The 21,969-nt window shown below is 55.2% G+C and overlaps 1 protein-coding gene across 1 annotated transcript; it reads left to right on the top strand.

The window, feature by feature from the left end:
* Nucleotides 1-410: 410 nt before the first annotated feature.
* Nucleotides 411-21,965, top strand: LOC142481416 (acetylcholine receptor subunit beta-like; the record flags this gene model as incomplete). Its single annotated transcript, XM_075582856.1, has 11 exons — nucleotides 411-483; nucleotides 1,483-1,572; nucleotides 10,763-10,902; nucleotides 13,402-13,446; nucleotides 13,886-13,995; nucleotides 14,403-14,511; nucleotides 15,844-15,991; nucleotides 19,033-19,224; nucleotides 20,202-20,425; nucleotides 20,980-21,152; nucleotides 21,913-21,965. Coding segments are annotated over exons 1-11 (1,357 nt in total), but the record flags the coding sequence as incomplete, so codon positions are not given.
* Between the last annotated feature and the right edge of the window lie 4 nt (nucleotides 21,966-21,969).

Here is a 21,969-nt window from a genome sequence, read left to right as displayed (position 1 = left end):
GTATCCATGATGCGATCAGATCGCGGCGTTCTCGTCTCCGGGCGCGTTTCCGCAGGAGCGGGAGACACTGGCTCAGCGCGGTATCCATGATGCGATCAGATCGCGGCGTTCTCGGCTCCGGGCGCGTTTCCGCAGGAGCGGGAGACACTGGCTCAGCGCGGTATCCATGATGCGATCAGACTGCGGCGTTCTCGTCTCCGGGCGCGTTTCCGCAGGAGCGGGAGGCACTGGCTCAGCGCGGTATCCATGATGCGATCAGATCGCGGCGGTTCTCGTCTCCGGGCGCGTTTCCGCAGGAGCGGGAGGCACTGGCTCAGCGCGGTATCCATGATGCGATCAGATCGCGGCGTTCTCGTCTCCGGGCGCGTTTCCGCAGGAGCGGGAGGCACTGGCTCAGCGCGGTATCCATGATGCGATCAGATCGCGGCGTTTTTCGTCCTCCGGGCGCGTTTCCGCAGGAGCGGGAGGCACTGGCTCAGCGCGGTATCCATGATGCGATCAGATCGCGGCGTTCTCGGCTCCGGGCGCGTTTCCGCAGGAGCGGGAGGCACTGGCTCAGCGCGGTATCCATGATGCGATCAGACTGCGGCGTTCTCGTCTCCGGGCGCGTTTCCGCAGGAGCGGGAGGCACTGGCTCAGCGCGGTATCCATGATGCGATCAGACCGCGGCGTTCTCGTCTCCGGGCGCGTTTCCGCAGGAGCGGGAGGCACTGGCTCAGCGCGGTATCCATGATGCGATCAGATCGCGGCGTTCTCGTCTCCGGGCGCGTTTCCGCAGGAGCGGGAGGCACTGGCTCAGCGCGGTATCCATGATGCGATCAGACTGCGGCGTTCTCGTCTCCGCACGACTTTCCTTAGTACACACACACACACACACACACACACACACACACACACACACATATAGGGCCCCTGAGGAAGTCACACACATGACGAAACGCGTCGGGACGCCTTGTTTGACGTGCTGACGTCACCACTGAGAGACGGCGCCGGTGCGAGGAGCAGGACTCGCGGCGGAACCTCACAGCCCCTGTGGGCGCACCGGATACGCCGCGTCGGCTGATAACTCCGCGGACTGTAACTACGGCGCCGCATCGCCCGGTGCGATTCTGAGGAATATTCCGTGGGAGCCTCGTGTGCCGGAACGACACTATACACACCTATCGGTGACATCACCAGCACAGAGATATACCTCTGATATACCGCGGTTATTCCGGTCCTCGTGTGCGCGCCGGGCCCGGAGGCGGTCTGCGTTCATACCGGATTACTTTTGTGTCGCAGAGTTACGCTGGATCTTCGCTTCTTTTTCTTATTTATATATATATATATACACACACACACACACACACATATCTCTGGCATGGAAGGGGTTACGTGTGCGGGACAGGGGGGACAGGTGCGGGGGGGGGGGGGGGGGGTGACAGTCACAGACACGTTCGGCAGCTGCGGCCAATACCGGCTGCGGTGACACACGGGACACAGAGAGAGAGTGCGCGCAGGGGGACAGGCTGACATGGAGGCGGCGGGGAGAGGGGGCGCTGGGACTGATCGTGTGGGGGGCCCTGCTACACGGTGAGAGGGGGGAGGAGAGGGGTGGGGAGAGGAGAGTGGGGGTGGGGAGAGGAGAGAGGGGGTGGGGAGAGGAGAGTGGGGGGTGGGGAGGAGAGGGTGGGGAGAGGGGCGCTGGACTTATCGTGTGGGGGGCCCTGCTACATGGTGAGAGGGGGGGGGAGAGGAGAGGGGCGCTGGGACTGATCGTGTGGGGGGCGCTGCTACACGGTGAGGGGGGGGTGGGGAGAGGAGAGTGGGGGGTGGGGAGAGGAGAGGGGGTTGGGAGAGGGGCGCTGCTACACGGTGAGAGGGGGGAGAAGGGGGGACAGGCTGACATGGAGGCTGCGGGGAGAGGGGCGCTGGGACTGATTGTGTGGGGCGCTGCTACATGGTGAGAGGGGGGAGGAGAGGGGGGGGAGAGGAGAGGGGAGAGAGGCGCAAGGACTGATTGAGTGGGGGCGCTGCTACATGGTGAGAGGGGAGGAGAGGAGAGGTGGGGGGGAGAGGAGAGGGGAGAGGGGCGCTGGGACTGATTGTGTGGGGCGCTGCTACATGGTGAGAGGGGGAGGAGAGGAGAGGTGGGGGGGAGAGGAGAGGGGAGAGGGGCGCTGGGACTGATTGTGTGGGGCGCTGCTACATGGTGAGAGGCGGGAGGAGAGGGTGGGGGGGAGAGGAGAGGGGAGAGGGGAGAGGGGCGCTGGGGACTGATTGTGTGGGGGCGCTGCTACATGGTGAGAGGGGGGAGGAGAGGAGAGGTGGGGGGGAGAGGAGAGGGGAGAGAGGCGCTGGGACTGATTGTGTGGGGGCGCTGCTACATGGTGAGAGGGGGGGAGAGAGGAGAGGTGGGGGGGAGAGGAGAGGGGAGAGAGGTGCTGGGACTGATTGTGTGGGGCGCGCTGCTACATGGTGAGAGGGGGGGAGGAGAGGAGAGGTGGGGGGGAGAGGAGAGGGGAGAGAGGCGCTGGGACTGATTGTGTGGGGGGCGCTGCTACACGGTGAGCGAGGGGGGGTGAGAGGGGACAGTGAGGTGACAGATGTGAGAGAGGGGGACAGTGAGGTGACAGATGTGAGAGAGGGGGAGAGTGAGGTGACAGAGATGTGAGAGAGGGGACAGTGAGGTGACACATGTGAGAGAGGGGACAGTGAGGTGACAGATGTGAGAGAGGGGGACAGTGAGGTGACAGATGTGAGAGAGGGGGAGAGTGAGGTGACAGAGATGTGAGAGAGGGGACAGTGAGGTGACACATGTGAGAGAGGGGACAGTGAGGTGACAGATGTGAGAGAGGGGGACAGTGAGGTGACAGATGTGAGAGGGGACAGCGAGGTGACAGATGTGAGAGAGGGGGACAGTGAGGTGACAGATGTGAGAGAGGGGACAGTGAGGTGACAGATGTGAGAGAGAGGGACAGTGAGGGTGACAGAGATGTGAGAGAGGGGGACAGTCAGGTGACAGATGTGAGAGAGAGGGACAGTGAGGTGACAGATGTGAGAGAGGGGGCAGTGAGGTGACAGATGTGAGAGAGGGGGACAGTGAGGTGACAGATGTGAGAGAGGGGACAGTGAGGTGACAGATGTGAGAGAGGGGACAGTGAGGTGACAGATGTGAGAGAGGGGACAGTGAGGTGACAGATGTGAGAGAGGGGACAGTGAGGTGACAGATGTGAGAGAGGGGACAGTGAGGTGACAGATGTGAGAGAGGGGGACAGTGAGGTGAGAGAGGGGACAGTGAGGTGACAGATGTGAGAGAGGGGATAGTGATGTGACAGAGCTGTGAGAGAGAGGGGACAGTGAGGTGACAGATGTGAGAGAGGGGATAGTGATGTGACAGAGCTGTGAGAGAGGGGGACAGTGAGGTGACAGAGAGGGGACAGTGAGGTGACAGAGCTGTGAGAGAGGGGACAGTGAGGTGACAGATGTGAGAGAGGGGACAGTGAGGTGACAGATGGGAGAGAGGGGACAGTGAGGTGACAGATGTGAGAGAGGGGACAGTGAGGGTGACAGATGTGAGAGAGGACAGTGAGGTGACAGATGTGAGAGAGGACAGTGAGGTGACAGATGTGAGAGAGGGGGACAGTGAGGTGACAGATGTGAGAGAGGGGACAGTGAGGTGACAAATGTGAGAGAGGGGACAGTGAGGTGACAGATGTGAGAGAGGGGACAGTGAGGTGACAGATGGAGAGAGGGGACAGTGAGGTGACAGATGTGAGAGAGGGGACAGTGAGGTGACAGATGTGAGAGAGGACAGTGAGGTGACAGATGTGAGAGAGGACAGTGAGGTGACAGATGTGAGAGAGGGGACAGTGAGGTGACAGATGTGAGAGAGGGGACAGTGAGGTGACAGATGTGAGAGAGGGGGACAGTGAGGTGACAGATGTGAGAGAGAGGGACAGTGAGGTGACAGATGTGAGAGAGGGGGCAGTGAGGTGACAGATGTGAGAGAGGGGGACAGTGAGGTGACAGATGTGAAAGAGGGGACAGTGAGGTGACAGATGTGAGAGAGGGGACAGTGAGGTGACAGATGTGAGAGAGGGGACAGTGAGGTGACAGATGTGAGTGAGGGGACAGTGAGGTGACAGATGTGAGAGAGGGGGACAGTGAGGTGACAGATGTGAGAGAGAGGGGACAGTGAGGTGACAGATGTGAGAGAGGGGACAGTGAGGTGACAGATGTGAGAGAGAGGGACAGTGAGGTGACAGATGTGAGAGAGGGGACAGTGAGGTGACAGAGATGTGAGAAGGGGGACAGTGAGGTGACAGATGGGAGAGAGGGGGACAGTGAGGTGACAGATGTGAAAGAGGGGACAGTGAGGTGACAGATGTGAGAGAGGGGGGACGGTGAGGTGACAGATGTGAGAGAGGGACAGTGAGGTGACAGATGTGAGAGAGGGGGACAGTGAGGTGACAGAGATGTGAGAGAGGGGGACAGTGAGGTGACAGATGTGAGAGAGGGGGACAGTGAGGTGACAGATGTGAGAGAGGGGACAGTGAGGTGACAGATGTGAAAGAGGGGGACAGTGAGGTGACAGATGTGAGAGAGGGGGACAGTGAGGTGACAGATGTGAGAGAGGACAGTGAGGTGACAGATGTGAGAGAGGGGACAGTGAGGTGACAGATGTGAGAGAGGACAGTGAGGTGACAGATGTGAGAGAGGGGGACAGTGAGGTGACAGATGTGAGAGAGGGGGACAGTGAGGTGACAGATGTGAGAGAGGGGGACAGTGAGGTGAGAGATGTGAGAGAGGGGACAGTGAGGTGACAGATGTGAGAGAGGGGACAGTGAGGTGACAGATGTGAGAGAGGGGACAGTGAGGTGACAGATGTGAGAGAGGGGGACAGTGAGGTGACAGATGTGAGAGAGGGGACAGTGAGGTGACAGATGTGAGAGAGGGGACAGTGAGGTGACAGATGTGAGAGAGGGACAGTGAGGTGACAGATGTGAGAGAGGGGACAGTGAGGTGACAGATGTGAGAGAGGGGACAGTGAGGTGACAGATGTGAGAGAGGGGACAGTGAGGTGACAGAGATGTGAGAGAGGGGGACAGTGAGGTGACAGATGTGAGAGAGGGGGACAGTGAGGTGACAGATGTGAGAGAGGGGACAGTGAGGTGACAGATGTGAGAGAGGGGACAGTGAGGTGACAGATGTGAGAGAGGGGACAGTGAGGTGAGAGATGTGAGAGAGGGGGACAGTGAGGTGACAGAGATGTGAGAGAGGGGGACAGTGAGGTGACAGATGTGAGAGAGGGGGACAGTGAGGTGACAGATGTGAAAGAGGGGACAGTGAGGTGACAGATGTGAGAGAGGGGACAGTGAGGTGACAGATGTGAGAGAGGGGGACAGTGAGGTGACAGATGTGAGAGAGGGGGACAGTGAGGTGAGAGATGTGAGAGAGGGGGACAGTGAGGTGACAGAGATGTGAGAGAGGGGGACAGTGAGGTGACAGATGTGAGAGAGGGGGACAGTGAGGTGACAGATGTGAAAGAGGGGACAGTGAGGTGACAGATGTGAGAGAGGGGGACAGTGAGGTGACAGATGTGAGAGAGGGGACAGTGAGGTGAGAGATGTGAGAGAGGGGGACAGTGAGGTGACAGAGATGTGAGAGAGGGGGACAGTGAGGTGACAGATGTGAGAGAGGGGGACAGTGAGGTGACAGATGTGAGAGAGGGGGACAGTGAGGTGAGAGATGTGAGAGAGGGGGACAGTGAGGTGACAGAGATGTGAGAGAGGGGACAGTGAGGTGACAGATGTGAGAGAGGGGACAGTGAGGTGACAGATGTGAGAGAGGGGACAGTGAGGTGAGAGATGTGAGAGAGGGGGACAGTGAGGTGACAGAGATGTGAGAGAGGGGGACAGTGAGGTGACAGATGTGAGAGAGGGGGACAGTGAGGTGACAGATGTGAGAGAGGGGACAGTGAGGTGACAGATGTGAAAGAGGGGGACAGTGAGGTGACAGATGTGAGAGAGGGGACAGTGAGGTGACAGATGTGAGAGAGGGGACAGTGAGGTGACAGATGTGAGAGAGAGGGACAGTGAGGTGACAGATGTGAGAGAGGGGACAGTGAGGTGACAGAGATGTGAGAAGGGGGACAGTGAGGTGACAGATGGGAGAGAGGGGGACAGTGAGGTGACAGATGTGAAAGAGGGGACAGTGAGGTGACAGATGTGAGAGAGGGGACAGTGAGGTGACAGATGTGAGAGAGGGGACAGTGAGGTGACAGATGTGAGAGAGGGGACAGTGAGGTGAGAGATGTGAGAGAGGGGGACAGTGAGGTGACAGAGATGTGAGAGAGGGGGACAGTGAGGTGACAGATGTGAGAGAGGGGACAGTGAGGTGACAGATGTGAAAGAGGGGGACAGTGAGGTGACAGATGTGAGAGAGGGGACAGTGAGGTGACAGATGTGAGAGAGGGGACAGTGAGGTGAGAGAGGGGACAGAGAGGGGACAGTGAGGTGACAGATGTGAGAGAGGGGACAGTGAGGTGACAGATGTGAGAGAGGGGGACAGTGAGGTGACAGATGTGAGAGAGGGGGACAGTGAGGTGACAGATGTGAGAGAGGGGACAGTGAGGTGACAGATGTGAGAGAGGGGGACAGTGAGGTGACAGTGAGGTGAGAGAGGGGACAGTGAGGTGACAGATGTGAGAGAGGGGACAGTGAGGTGACAGATGTGAGAGAGGGGACAGTGAAGTGACAGATGTGAGAGAGGGGGACAGTGAGGTGACAGATGTGAGAGAGGGGGACAGTGAGGTGAGAGAGGGGACAGTGAGGTGACAGATGTGAGAGAGGGGACAGTGAGGTGAGAGAGGGGACAGTGAGGTGACAGATGTGAGAGAGGGGACAGTGAGGTGACAGAGAGGGGACAGTGATGTGACAGATGTGAGAGGGGACAGTGAGGTGACAGATGTGAGAGGGGACAGTGAGGTGACAGATGGGAGAGAGGGGGACAGTGAGGTGACAGATGGGAGAGAGGGGGCAGTGAGGTGACAGATGTGAGAGAGGGGACAGTGAGGTGACAGATGTGAGAGAGGGGACAGTGAGGTGACAGATGTGAGAGAGGGGACAGTGAGGTGAGAGATGTGAGAGAGGGGGACAGTGAGGTGACGGATGTGAGAGAGGGGACAGTGAGGTGACAGATGTGAGAGAGGGGACAGAGAGGTGACAGATGTGAAAGAGGGGGACAGTGAGGTGACAGATGTGAGAGAGGGGACAGTGAGGTGACAGATGTGAGAGAGAGGGACAGTGAGGTGACAGATGTGAGAGAGGGGACAGTGAGGTGACAGAGATGTGAGAAGGGGGACAGTGAGGTGACAGATGGGAGAGAGGGGGACAGTGAGGTGACAGATGTGAAAGAGGGGACAGTGAGGTGACAGATGTGAGAGAGGGGGACGGTGAGGTGACAGATGTGAGAGAGGGGACAGTGAGGTGACAGATGTGAGAGAGGGGACAGTGAGGTGACAGATGTGAGAGAGGGGGACAGTGAGGTGACAGATGTGAGAGAGGGGACAGTGAGGTGACAGATGTGAAAGAGGGGGACAGTGAGGTGACAGATGTGAGAGAGGGGGACAGTGAGGTGACAGATGTGAGAGAGGGGACAGTGAGGTGACAGATGTGAGAGAGGACAGTGAGGTGACAGATGTGAGAGAGGGGACAGTGAGGTGACAGATGTGAGAGAGGACAGTGAGGTGACAGATGTGAGAGAGGGGACAGTGAGGTGACAGATGTGAGAGAGGGGGACAGTGAGGTGACAGATGTGAGAGAGGGGGACAGTGAGGTGAGAGATGTGAGAGAGGGGACAGTGAGGTGACAGATGTGAGAGAGGGGACAGTGAGGTGACAGATGTGAAAGAGGGGGACAGTGAGGTGACAGATGTGAGAGAGGGGGACAGTGAGGTGACAGATGTGAGAGAGGGGACAGTGAGGTGACAGATGTGAGAGAGGACAGTGAGGTGACAGATGTGAGAGAGGGGACAGTGAGGTGACAGATGTGAGAGAGGACAGTGAGGTGACAGATGTGAGAGAGGGGACAGTGAGGTGACAGATGTGAGAGAGGGGGACAGTGAGGTGACAGATGTGAGAGAGGGGGACAGTGAGGTGAGAGATGTGAGAGAGGGGACAGTGAGGTGACAGATGTGAGAGAGGGGACAGTGAGGTGACAGATGTGAAAGAGGGGACAGTGAGGTGACAGATGTGAGAGAGGGGACAGTGAGGTGACAGATGTGAGAGAGGGGACAGTGAGGTGACAGATGTGAGAGAGGGGACAGTGAGGTGACAGATGTGAGAGAGGGGACAGTGAGGTGACAGATGTGAGAGAGGGGACAGTGAGGTGACAGAGATGTGAGAGAGGGGGACAGTGAGGTGACAGATGTGAGAGAGGGGGACAGTGAGGTGACAGATGTGAGAGAGGGGACAGTGAGGTGACAGATGTGAGAGAGGGGACAGTGAGGTGACAGATGTGAGAGAGGGGACAGTGAGGTGAGAGATGTGAGAGAGGGGGACAGTGAGGTGACAGAGATGTGAGAGAGGGGGACAGTGAGGTGACAGATGTGAGAGAGGGGGACAGTGAGGTGACAGATGTGAAAGAGGGGACAGTGAGGTGACAGATGTGAGAGAGAGGGACAGTGAGGTGACAGATGTGAGAGAGGGGACAGTGAGGTGACAGATGTGAGAGAGGGGACAGTGAGGTGACAGATGTGAGAGAGAGGACAGTGAGGTGACAGATGTGAGAGAGAGGACAGTGAGGTGACGGATGTGAGAGAGGGGACAGTGAGGTGACAGATGTGAGAGAGGGGGACAGTGAGGTGACAGATGTGAGAGAGGGGACAGTGAGGTGACAGAGATGTGAGAAGGGGGACAGTGAGGTGACAGATGTGAGAGAGGGGACAGTGAGGTGACAGATGTGAGAGAGGGGACAGTGAGGTGAGAGATGTGAGAGAGGGGGACAGTGAGGTGACAGAGATGTGAGAGAGGGGGACAGTGAGGTGACAGATGTGAGAGAGGGGGACAGTGAGGTGACAGATGTGAAAGAGGGGACAGTGAGGTGACAGATGTGAGAGAGGGGGACAGTGAGGTGACAGATGTGAGAGAGGGGACAGTGAGGTGACAGATGTGAGAGAGGGGACAGTGAGGTGACAGATGTGAGAGAGGGGACAGTGAGGTGAGAGATGTGAGAGAGGGGGACAGTGAGGTGACAGAGATGTGAGAGAGGGGGACAGTGAGGTGACAGATGTGAGAGAGGGGGACAGTGAGGTGACAGATGTGAGAGAGGGGACAGTGAGGTGACAGATGTGAAAGAGGGGGACAGTGAGGTGACAGATGTGAGAGAGGGGACAGTGAGGTGACAGATGTGAGAGAGGGGACAGTGAGGTGACAGATGTGAGAGAGAGGGACAGTGAGGTGACAGATGTGAGAGAGGGGACAGTGAGGTGACAGAGATGTGAGAAGGGGGACAGTGAGGTGACAGATGGGAGAGAGGGGGACAGTGAGGTGACAGATGTGAAAGAGGGGACAGTGAGGTGACAGATGTGAGAGAGGGGACAGTGAGGTGACAGATGTGAGAGAGGGGACAGTGAGGTGACAGATGTGAGAGAGGGGACAGTGAGGTGACAGATGTGAGAGAGGGGACAGTGAGGTGACAGAGATGTGAGAGAGGGGGACAGTGAGGTGACAGATGTGAGAGAGGGGGACGGTGAGGTGACAGATGTGAGAGAGGGGACAGTGAGGTGACAGATGTGAGAGAGGGGACAGTGAGGTGACAGATGTGAAAGAGGGGGACAGTGAGGTGACAGATGTGAGAGAGGGGACAGTGAGGTGACAGATGTGAGAGAGGGGACAGTGAGGTGAGAGAGGGGACAGAGAGGGGACAGTGAGGTGACAGATGTGAGAGAGGGGACAGTGAGGTGACAGATGTGAGAGAGGGGGACAGTGAGGTGACAGATGTGAGAGAGGGGGACAGTGAGGTGACAGATGTGAGAGAGGGGACAGTGAGGTGACAGATGTGAGAGAGGGGGACAGTGAGGTGACAGATGTGAGAGAGGGGACAGTGAGGTGAGAGAGGGGACAGTGAGGTGACAGATGTGAGAGAGGGGACAGTGAGGTGACAGATGTGAGAGAGGGGACAGTGAAGTGACAGATGTGAGAGAGGGGGACAGTGAGGTGACAGATGTGAGAGAGGGGGACAGTGAGCTGAGAGAGGGGACAGTGAGGTGACAGATGTGAGAGAGGGGACAGTGAGGTGAGAGAGGGGACAGTGAGGTGACAGATGTGAGAGAGGGGACAGTGAGGTGACAGAGAGGGGACAGTGATGTGACAGATGTGAGAGGGGACAGTGAGGTGACAGATGTGAGAGGGGACAGTGAGGTGACAGATGGGAGAGAGGGGGACAGTGAGGTGACAGATGGGAGAGAGGGGGCAGTGAGGTGACAGATGTGAGAGAGGGGACAGTGAGGTGACAGATGTGAGAGAGGGGACAGTGAGGTGACAGATGTGAGAGAGGGGACAGTGAGGTGAGAGATGTGAGAGAGGGGGACAGTGAGGTGACGGATGTGAGAGAGGGGACAGTGAGGTGACAGATGTGAGAGAGGGGACAGTGAGGTGACAGATGTGAGAGAGGGGACAGAGAGGTGACAGATGTGAGAGAGGGGACAGAGAGGTGACAGATGTGAGAGAGGGGACAGAGAGGGGACAGTGAGGTGACATGTCCCCGATGTCCCCTCCCAGGCGTGGTATCTGCTCAGATTGAGGGGGACCTGCGGGACAAGCTGTTCCAGAATTACCACGCCAACGTCCGTCCCACAAAGACCCCGGAGGAGAAGGTGGCCGTGCACGTGGGGATGACACTGGCACAGCTCATCAGCCTGGTAAGGGCAGGGGTCCACTACAAAGACCAGCATGCACGGCACATCCCATGCCCGAGAGAGCTCGGGACCACAATGCATTGCTCTGCTCTTATTCATGACCTTTGAACCCTCAGCGTCCGCCATTCCGTTTCCCATCGAAATAAATGCAGATCTCTATGTTGGGTGCAACTGGCCACAGCCACGACCCACGCCAACACCATGACCTGGGACATTACCCACACCACCGTGACCTGACCCAGGACACGTCCAATACCACCGCTGTGACCTGACCCAAGACCCATGACCCACGCCAACACCATGACCTGGGACATTACCCACACCACCGTGACCTGACCCAGGACACGTCCCATACCAACGCTGTGACCTGACCCAAGACCCACGCCAACCCCATGACCTGGGACGATACCCACACCACCGTGACCTGACCCAGGACACGTCCCATACCACCGCTGTGACCTGACCCAAGACCCACGCCAACACCATGACCTGGGACATTACCCACACCACCGTGACCTGACCCAGGACACGTCCCATACCACCGCTGTGACCTGACCCAAGACCCACGCCAACCCCATGACCTGGGACATTACCCACACCACCGTGACCTGACCCAGGACACGTCCCATACCACCGCTGTGACCTGACCCAAGACCCACGACCCACGCCAACACCATGACCTGGGACATTACCCACACCACCGTGACCTGACCCAGGACACGTCCCATACCACCGCTGTGACCTGACCCAAGACCCACGCCAACACCATGACCTGGGACATTGCCCACACCACCGTGACCTGACCCAGGACACGTCCCATACCAACGCTGTGACCTCACCCAAGACCCACGCCAACACCATGACCTGGGACATTACCCACACCACCGTGACCTGACCCAGGACACGTCCCATACCACCGCTGTGACCTGACCCAAGACCCATGACCCACGCCAACACCATGACCTGGGACATTACTCACACCCCCGTGACCTGACCCAGGACACGTCCCATACCACCGCTGTGACCTGACCCAAGACCCACGACCCACGCCAACACCATGACCTGGGACATTACCCACACCACCGTGACCTGACCCAGGACACATCCCATACCACCGCTGTGACCTCACCCACGACCCACGCCACCGCCATGGCTTGACCCATGCCCCCACAGTCACCTGACCCATGACACTGCCGTGGCCTGACCTATTACCCATGCCCCCCGCCACGACCTGACCCATGATCAGTGCCACCGCCGTGACCTGACCCAGCGGGCCGTCGTGGTTCGCAACACCTGGTGTCCATCTACGTGTCACACCCTTAGGCCGTGACCCAGGGGCGACCCCTGTGCGGCCCCTCACACACCTCCCCATTTCACCACCTGGGCAATACTGACCCGTCCCCGACCAACTAATATTACACCCGCAAACCTTTACCATCACCTCGTGTATAAATATATATATATATATATATATATATATATATATATATATATATATATATTGTGATGCCTCCGTCACGTTGCGGGGTCTTGTGTCCCATATTCAAGGCAGGAAACTCTATATTTCATTGTACAGGGTTTTATTTACAGGGGATAAACAAAACAACCAGAGGCCTACTGTCCCTTTAATAAAACAAAGCATAAAAATAACACCTACTCCTCTTAGGAGACTGACTACACCGCAGCTCCCTCTCTGATTGTCCTTATCTGTTTTGTTGGGGACTCGGGCCCCAAGAGAGTCCAGGAAATCCGTCTGTGGATCCAATCACCTGGACAGGACAGGACTGCTTCCACAGCAGCCTCACGTCCTTCACTCTTCTGCGGCTTGTTCTTCCTGGGTGTGTAACCCAGGCAGTCCCAGCAGGCCCTGCGACCAGCGTCCAGCAGGCCTGGGGGACTGTGCCTACCAGCTTCCTCCTGGCTGGGGAAAAAGGGTCTCTCCCGCCCCGTCTCTGGGGGAAACGATCTCACTGTGTGCAGGCCACCTCCTGCCGTTTAACTCCCTGGTGATGCAGGAGTCCCACCTGCTTCATTTGTTTCAGGTGAAGCGAGCTCCCACAGAGGAATTTAACCCCCTGCACGCTGGAAAGCGCACGAGCTGCACTACTCCAGCACATAGACTATATATATATATACCGGCTATATCTATAACAGGTTATATACATCGTCATACACTGATACTAAAGGGGGCGGCGGGCGTAAGCCTTGTTGGGGAAGACTTAACCTGGGGAGACTCTGGTGGGTCACAGGCTGATGCCCCTTAAATACCCCTCCGCCTCCCTCTATCTCCCCACCTGTCACTCATGGCTCCTCGGGTCAAGGGTCATATAACCATTTCCCAATTGGTCTGGGCTGTCTTTAATCTCTCTCCTCTCTCTCCCCCCGTCCCTCCCTCTCCCTCCGTCTCCCTCTCCTCCTCTCTCTCCTCTTTCTCTCCCACTCTCCCTCTCCCCCCTCCCCACTCTCCCTCTCCTCCTCTGTCTCCCCCCTCCTCCATTTAAGAATGAAAAAAATGAGGAACTCACCACGAAAGTGTATATGGATATGGTATGTCTCTTATAGGGTGTCCTCGTTCCATATCCCATTATATAAGGGGCAGTCCCCTCTCTCCCCCTCCACCCCCTTTAATCATTTCCCTCTCTATGTATCTCTCTCCCTCTCCTCCCCATCTCTCCCTTTTCTCTCTCTCTCTCCCTTCCCCTGACTCTCTCTCTCTTCCCTCCTCTCTTTTTCTCCCCCCCCTCCCTTCTCTCTCTCTCCCCCCCCCCCTCTTCTCTCTCTCTTCCCTCCTCTCCTTTTCTCCCCCCCCTCTCCCTTTTCTCTCTCTCTCTCTCTTCCCCTGACTCTCTCTCTTCCCTCCTCTCTTTTTCTCCCCCCCTCCCTTCTCTCTCTCTCTCCCTCTCCCCCCCCCTCTTCTCTCTCTTTCTTCCCTCCTCTCTTTCCCCCCCCTCTCCATCTTCTCTCTCTGCCCCCTCTCTCCCCCCAGGAGTGGAGGGATTATCGCCTCTCATGGAATCCCGCACAACATGGTGGTATTGAGTCTCTGCGCATCGCGTCCGATGACATCTGGAAGCCAGATATCGTCCTGATGAACAAGTGAGTGATGGGGAGAGGGAGAGGGGGGGTGGGGGGGGGAGAGGAAGAGTGAGTGAGGATGAGGGGGGGGAAGAGAGAGGGAGGGGTAAGGGGGGAGAGACAGGAGGGAGCGTTAGTACAAGAGACAAACACATACAGTACATTCTCTCTCTCCCCCGTCTTTTTATTTGTTTGTCTCTTGCACTAATTCTCCCCGTCTTTCTCCCCCCCTGCTCTCTCCCCCTCTCTCTCCCTCTCCCCCCCCCCTCTCTCTCCCTCTCTCTCACCTCTCCCTCTCTCTCTTTCCCTCCAACTCATTCCACCCCTCCTCTCTCCCCCCTCACTCTTACCTCCTCCATTGCCCTCACGTCCTCCTGCACCCCTCTCACCCTCCCTCTCCCCCTCTCCCTCCTCCCCCCCTCTCGCAGTAATGACGGTAACTTTGACGTTGCGTTACCGGTTGAGGTACTTGTCACATCTCAGGGAAAAGTCACCTGGATCCCGCCCGCCCTGTACCGCAGCAGCTGCAGCATCGAGGTGTGTGCCAGTCCTAGAGGTGCCAGGCTCTGCACCCCCTGTGCTAGTCCTAGAGGTGCCCGCTCTGCACCCCCTGTGCCAGTCCTAGAGGTGCCAGGCTCTGCACCCCCCTGTGCCAGTCCTAGAGGTGCCAGGCTCTGCATCCCCCTGTGCCAGTCCTAGAGGTGCCAGGCTCTGCACCCCGTGCCAGTCCTAGAGGTGCCAGGCTCTGCACCCCCTGTGCCAGTCCTAGAGGTGCCAGGCTCTGCACCCCCCTGTGCCAGTCCTAGAGGTGCCAGGCTCTGCATCCCCCTGTGCCAGTCCTAGAGGTGCCAGGCTCTGCACCCTCCTGTGCCAGTCCTAGAGGTGCCAGGCTCTGCACCCCCCTGTGCCAGTCCTAGAGGTGCCAGGCTCTGCACCCCCCTGTGCCAGTCCTAGAGGTGCCAGGCTCTGCACCCCCTGTTCCAGTCCTAGAGGTGCCAGGCTCTGCACCCCCTGTGCCAGTCATAGAGGTGCCAGGCTCTGCACCCCCTGTGCTAGTCCTAGAGGTGCCAGGCTCTGCACCCCCTGTGCCAGCCCTAGAGGTGTCAGGCTCTGCACCCCCCTGTGCCAGTCCCAGAGGTCCCAGTCTCTGCACCCCCCTGTGCCAGTCCTAGAGGTGCCAGGCTATGCACCCCCTGTGCTAGTCCTAGAGGTGCCAGGCTCTGCATCCCCCTGTGCCAGCCCTAGAGGTGTCAGGCTCTGCACCCCCTGTGCCAGTCATAGAGGTGCCAGGCTCTGCACCCCCTGTGCTAGTCCTAGAGGTGCCAGGCTCTGCACCCCCTGTGCCAGCCCTAGAGGTGTCAGGCTCTGCACCCCCCTGTGCCAGTCCCAGAGGTCCCAGTCTCTGCACCCCCCTGTGCCAGTCCTAGAGGTGCCAGGCTATGCACCCCCTGTGCTAGTCCTAGAGGTGCCAGGCTCTGCATCCCCCTGTGCCAGCCCTAGAGGTGTCAGGCTCTGCACCCCCTGTGCCAGTCCTAGAGGTGTCAGGCTCTGCACCCCCTGTGCTAGTCCTAGAGGTGCCAGGCTCTGCATCCCCCTGTGCCAGCCCTAGAGGTGTCAGGCTCTGCATCCCCCTGTGTCAGTCCTAGAGGTAATAGGCTCTGTGTTCCTGTTGCCAGTCCTAGAGGTGCCAGGCTCTGTATCCCCCTGTACCAGACCTAGAGGTGCCAGGCCCTGTATCCCTCTGTGCCAGTCCTAGAGGTGCCCGTCTCTGTCTCCCCTGTACCAGTCCCAGGCTCTGTATTCCCTGTACCAGTCCTAGAGGTGCCAGTCTCTGTATAGTCCTAGCGGTGTCCCCCCTCCCCCCCCCAGGTGAAGTACTTCCCCTTTGACTGGCAGAACTGTACTATGGTGTTCCGGTCCAACACGTACGGGTCGGAGGAGCTGACGCTGCTCCACGCGCGGGACGCCAGGGGGCAGGAGGTGACGCAGGTGGTCATCTTCCAGAACACCTTCGAGGGTGAGTGAGGGGCACCTGCAAGGGTGTGGGGGGAGGGAGGGGGTTTATGGGATGGGGCAGTTTGCCATGGGGTATTTCTGTCCATAATTCAAATCACTACTGTATTGGTCAGTAAACCCATCGGTCAGTAAGCCCATCGGTCAGTAAGCCCATTGGTCAGTAAGTCCACTGGTCAGTAAGCCCATCGGTCAGTAAGCCCATCGGTCAGTAAGCCCATCGGTCAGTAAACCCATCAGTAAGTAAGCCCATCGGTCAGTAAGCCCATCGGTCAGTAAGCCCATCGGTCAGTAAGCCCATCGGTCAGTAAGCCCATCGGTCAGTAAGCCCATCGGTCAGTAAGGCCATTGGTCAGTAAACTCATTGGTCAGTAAGCCCATTGGTCAGTAAACCCTTTGGTCAGTAAGCCATTGGTCAGTAAGCCCATTGGTCAGTAAACCCATTGGTCAGTAAGCTCATTGATCAGTAAGCCCATTGATCACTAAGCCCATTGGTCAGTAAACCCATTGGTCAGTAAACCCATTGGTCAGTAAGCTCATTGGTCAGTAAGCTCATTGGTCAGTAAGCCCATTGGTCAGTAAACCCACTGGTCAGTAAATTCATTGGCTCGCAGGCTTACAATGCATTGGCCAAAGGGTTAAACTAAATGACCCTTTTTCAGTTGTTGTATATGTCTCCTCCCATTCCCCATGCGCCCATTACCTTATATACTATTCCCCATGCGCCCATTATCTTATATACTATTCCCCATGCACCCCATTACCTTATATACTATTCCCCATGCACCCCATTACCTTATAAACTATTCCCCATGCTCCCCATTACCTTATATACTATTCCCCATGCGCCCATTATCTTATATACTATTCCCCATGCGCCCCATTACCTTATATACTATTCCCCATGCGCCCCATTACCTTATATACTATTCCCCATGCGCCCCATTACCTTATATACTATTCCCCATGCGCCCCATTACCTTATATACTATTCCCCATGCGCCCCATTACCTTATATACTATTCCCCATGCGCCCCATTACCTTATATACTATTCCCCATGCGCCCCATTATCTTATATACTATTCCCCATGCGCCCCATTACCTTATATACTATTCCCCATGCGCCCCATTACCTTATATACTATTCCCCATGCGCCCCATTACCTTATATGCTATTCCCCATGCGCCCCATTATCTTATATACTATTCCCCATGCGCCCCATTACCTTATATGCTATTCCCCATGCGCCCCATTACCTTATATACTATTCCCCATGCGCCCCATTACCTTATATACTATTCCCCATGCGCCCCATTACCTTATATACTATTCCCCATGCGCCCCATTACCTTATATACTATTCCCCATGCGCCCCATTACTTTATATACTATTCCCCATGCGCCCCATTACCTTATATACTATTCCCCATGCGCCCCATTACCTTATATACTATTCCCCATGCGCCCCATTACCTTATATACTATTCCCCATGCGCCCCATTACCTTATATACTATTCCCCATGCGCCCCATTACCTTATATACTATTCCCCATGCGCCCCATTACCTTATATACTATTCCCCATGCTCCCCATTACCTTATATACTATTCCCATGCGCCCCATTACCTTATATACTATTCCCCATGCGCCCCATTATCTTATATACTATTCCCCATGCGCCCCATTATCTTATATACTATTCCCCATGCGCCCCATTACCTTATATACTATTCCCCATGCGCCCCATTACCTTATATACTATTCCCCATGCGCCCCATTACCTTATATACTATTCCCCATGCGCCCCATTATCTTATATACTATTCCCCATGCGCCCCATTACCTTATATACTATTCCCCATGCGCCCCATTACCTTATATACTATTCCCCATGCGCCCCATTACCTTATATACTATTCCCCATGCGCCCCATTACCTTATATACTATTCCCCATGCGCCCCATTACCTTATATACTATTCCCCATGTGCCCCATTACTTTATATACTATTCCCCATGCGCCCCATTACCTTATATACTATTCCCCATGCGCCCCATTACCTTATATACTATTCCCCATGCGCCCCATTACCTTATATACTATTCCCCATGCGCCCCATTACCTTATATACTATTCCCCATGCTCCCCATTACCTTATATACTATTCCCCATGCGCCCCATTACCTTATATACTATTCCCCATGCGCCCCATTACCTTATATACTATTCCCCATGCGCCCCATTATCTTATATACTATTCCCCATGCGCCCCATTATCTTATATACTATTCCCCATGCCTCCCATTACCTTATATACTATTCTATGCGCCCCATTATCTTATATACTATTCCCCATGCGCCTTATTACCTTATATACTATTCTATGCGCCCCATTATCTTATATACTATTCCCCATGCGCCCCATTACCTTATATAATATTCCCCATGCTCCCCATTACCTTATATACTATTCCCCATGCGCCCCATTACCTTATATACTATTCCCCATGCGCCCCATTATCTTATATACTATTCCCCATGCGCCCCATTATCTTATATACTATTCCCCATGCGCCCCATTATCTTATATACTATTCCCCATGCGCCCCATTATCTTATATACTATTCCCCATGCGCCCCATTACCTTATATACTATTCCCTATGCGCCCCATTACCTTATATACTATTCCCCATGCGCCCCATTACCTTATATACTATTCCCCATGCGCCCCATTACCTTATATACTATTCCCCATGCACCCCATTATCTTATATACTATTCCCCATGCGCCCCATTACCTTATATACTATTCCCCATGCACCCCATTACCTTATATACTGAGAGGATATTGATAGGGTATTGATAGGATATTGATAGGGTATTGATAGGATATTGATAGGGTATTGATAGGGTATTGGTAGGGTATTGGTAGGGTATTGATAGGATATTGATAGGGTATTGATAGGGTATTGATAGGATATTGATAGGGTATTGGTAGGGTATTGATAGGGTATTGATAGGGTATTGATCTCCCGGCAGAGAACGGGCAGTGGGAGATCCGTCACCGCTCGTCCCGTAAGAACACGCTCCCGAACGACCCTTCCTACGAGGACATCACCTTCTACCTGGTCATTCGCCGCAAGCCGCTCTTCTACATCGTTAACATCGTCGTCCCCTGCATATTAATTACCATCCTGGCCATATTCGTCTTCTACCTCCCCCCGGACGCAGGTCAGCACGGAGTGCCAGCTCTTGGGCCCAGCCCTAACCCTCTGTGTATACCCGTGTTATACTTGTAACGGGAAGTCCCTGTTTTCCCCCTTCCTCTCTCTGCCCCACTCTCACCTCTCTCTCCCCTCCTCTCCCTGCCCCACTCTCACCTCTCTCTCCCCTCCTCTCCCTGCCCCACTCTCACCTCTCTCTCCCCTCCTCTCCCTCTCTCCCCCACTCTCTCACTTCCTCTCTCTCCCCCACTCTCACCTCTCTCTCCCCTCCTCTCTCCCCCACTCTCACCTCTCTCTCCCCTCCTCTCTCACTTCCTCTCCCCTTCCTCTCTCCCCTTCCTCACTCTCACCTCTCTCTCTCCCCTCCTCTCTCACTTCCTCTCCCCTTCCTCTCTCTCTCCCCTTCCTCTCTCTCTCTCCCTCCTTTCCTTTCTCTCCCTTCTCTCTCTCCCCCCTCCCTCTCTCTCTCACATCTCTCCCCTTCCTCTATCTCCCCCTCTCACTTCTCTCCCCTTCCTCTATCTCCCCCTTTCTATCTCTCCTTCCCCTATCTCACTCCCCTTCCTCTCTCTCTCCCTCTCACTCCCCTTCCTCTCTCTCACTTCTCTATTTCTCCCCCTTGCTCACTTCTCTCTCTCCCCCCTCTCTCACTCTGTCTCTCTCCTTCCCCTTTCTCACTCTCCTTCCTCTCCCCCTTCCTCTCTCTCCCCTTCTCTCACTTGTCTCTCTCCCCTTCCTCTCTCTCTTTCCCCTCTCTCACTCCCCTTCCTCTCTCTCCCCCACTCCCCATCCTCTCTCTCAACTTCCTCTCACTCCTTTTCCACTCTTTTGCTCTCACTCCCTGCCCTCTCTCTTCTTCCCCTCCCACTCACTCTCCCTTCAATTCCCTCCCACTCCCTCTCTCACTCCCTCTCTCTTCTTCCCCTACCTCTCTTTCTCTCCCTCCCACTCACTCCCCTCCTTATCTCTTCCTCCCTCTCTCAGGTGAGAAGATGACCCTGTCTATCTTTGCTCTCCTCACTCTCACTGTCTTCCTCCTGCTTCTGGCGGATAAGGTCCCTGAGACCTCGTTAGCCGTCCCCATCATCGTTAATTACCTCGTGTTCACTATGACACTCGTCACCTTCTCTGTCATCCTGAGCGTTGTCGTCCTCAATCTCCATCATCGCTCCCCAAATACTCATCTCATGCCCCCGTGGGTGCGCCAGGTACCTATCCGTCCATCCATCCATCCATCTATCATCTTTCTATCCATTCATCTATCATCTATCCGTCCATCCATCCATCATCTATTCATCCATCTTTTCATCCATCCATCTATCTATCTATCTATCATCTATCCGTCAATCCATCCATCTATCTATCTATCTATCTATCTATCTATCTATCTATCTATCTATCTATCTATCATCTATCCGTCCATTTATCTATCTACCCATATATCTACCATCTATCTATCCATCTACCCATCTATCTATCTTCTATCTAACCATCCATCCATCATCTATCCACACACCCATCTATCCATTCATTCTATCTATCCGTCCATCCATTGATCTATCTACCTATCTATATGTCCATCCATCCTTCTATCTACCTATCTATATACCTAGCCGTCTGTGTGTCTGTCTGTCCATGTGTGTATCTATCTGCGTCTGTCTGTCTATATGTCTAATCTATCCATCTGTCCCGCCTGCCTGTCTATTCCTGTCTATGTCTGTCTGTCTGTCTATCTATCCGTCTGTTTCTCTCCCCCTTTCAGATATTTATTCTCCACCTCCCTCGTTACCTGCGAATTCGAAGACCCAAACCTGAGCCCCCCCTCCCAGTGGCTCCGCCCCCTCGTCCCGCCCAAACCGTGACATCATCGCGTCATGCGGACGAGTATTTCATCCGCAAACCGGAAAATGACTTCATCTTCCCCAAACCGGACAGGTATACTGTATAGTGATACTAAGTTTATATAATATGCACGCTGCACTGTATAGTGATCCTGAGTATTATAATAACACTGAGTAACACGAAGAGAGCTGGCAGTGTAGGCTCCTATATCAACAGGGAGTTAAACGGCAGGAAGTGGCCTGCACACATTGAGATTGTTTCCCCCAGAGACGGGGCGGGAGAGACCTTTTTCCCCAGCCAGGAGGAAGCTGGTAGGCACAGTCCCCCAGGCCTGCTGGACGCTGGTCGCAGGGCCTGCTGGGACTGCCTGGGTTACACACCCAGGAAGAACAAGCCGCAGAAGAGTGAAGGAAGTGAGGCTGCTGTTGAAGCAGTCCTGTCCTGTCCAGGTGATTGGATCCACAGACGGATTTCCAGGACTCTCTTGGGGCCCGAGTCCCCAACAAAACAGACAAGGACTTTGATATTGTCATATAGTATATCTGTAAACAGGACTGTGGGTTTTGGGCTGGGATGTGTAGACAGTCTCCTAAGAGGAGTAGGTGTTATTTTTATGCTTTGTTTTATTAAAGGGACAGTAGGCCTCTGGTTGTTTTGTTTGTCCCCTGTAAATAAAACCCCATACAACGAAATATAGTTTCCTGCACACAAGACCCCGTAACGTGACGGAGGCATCACAATATCTATACACTAATAATGAACACGCCACACTGTATGATGATGCAGAGTATCTATATAATGATAATGATCACGCAGCACTGTATAATGATCCTGAGTATCTCTCTTCTCACAGGTATCAGGCAGACTCTTTCTCCCGGGACCTGCGCTGGTTTTTGGAGGGTCCCAGTTT

This window comes from Ascaphus truei, unplaced genomic scaffold, assembly GCF_040206685.1.
Source record: "Ascaphus truei isolate aAscTru1 unplaced genomic scaffold, aAscTru1.hap1 HAP1_SCAFFOLD_2625, whole genome shotgun sequence".
Taxonomy (NCBI): domain Eukaryota; kingdom Metazoa; phylum Chordata; class Amphibia; order Anura; family Ascaphidae; genus Ascaphus; species Ascaphus truei.
This window is presented reverse-complemented; position numbering and strand designations above follow the sequence as displayed.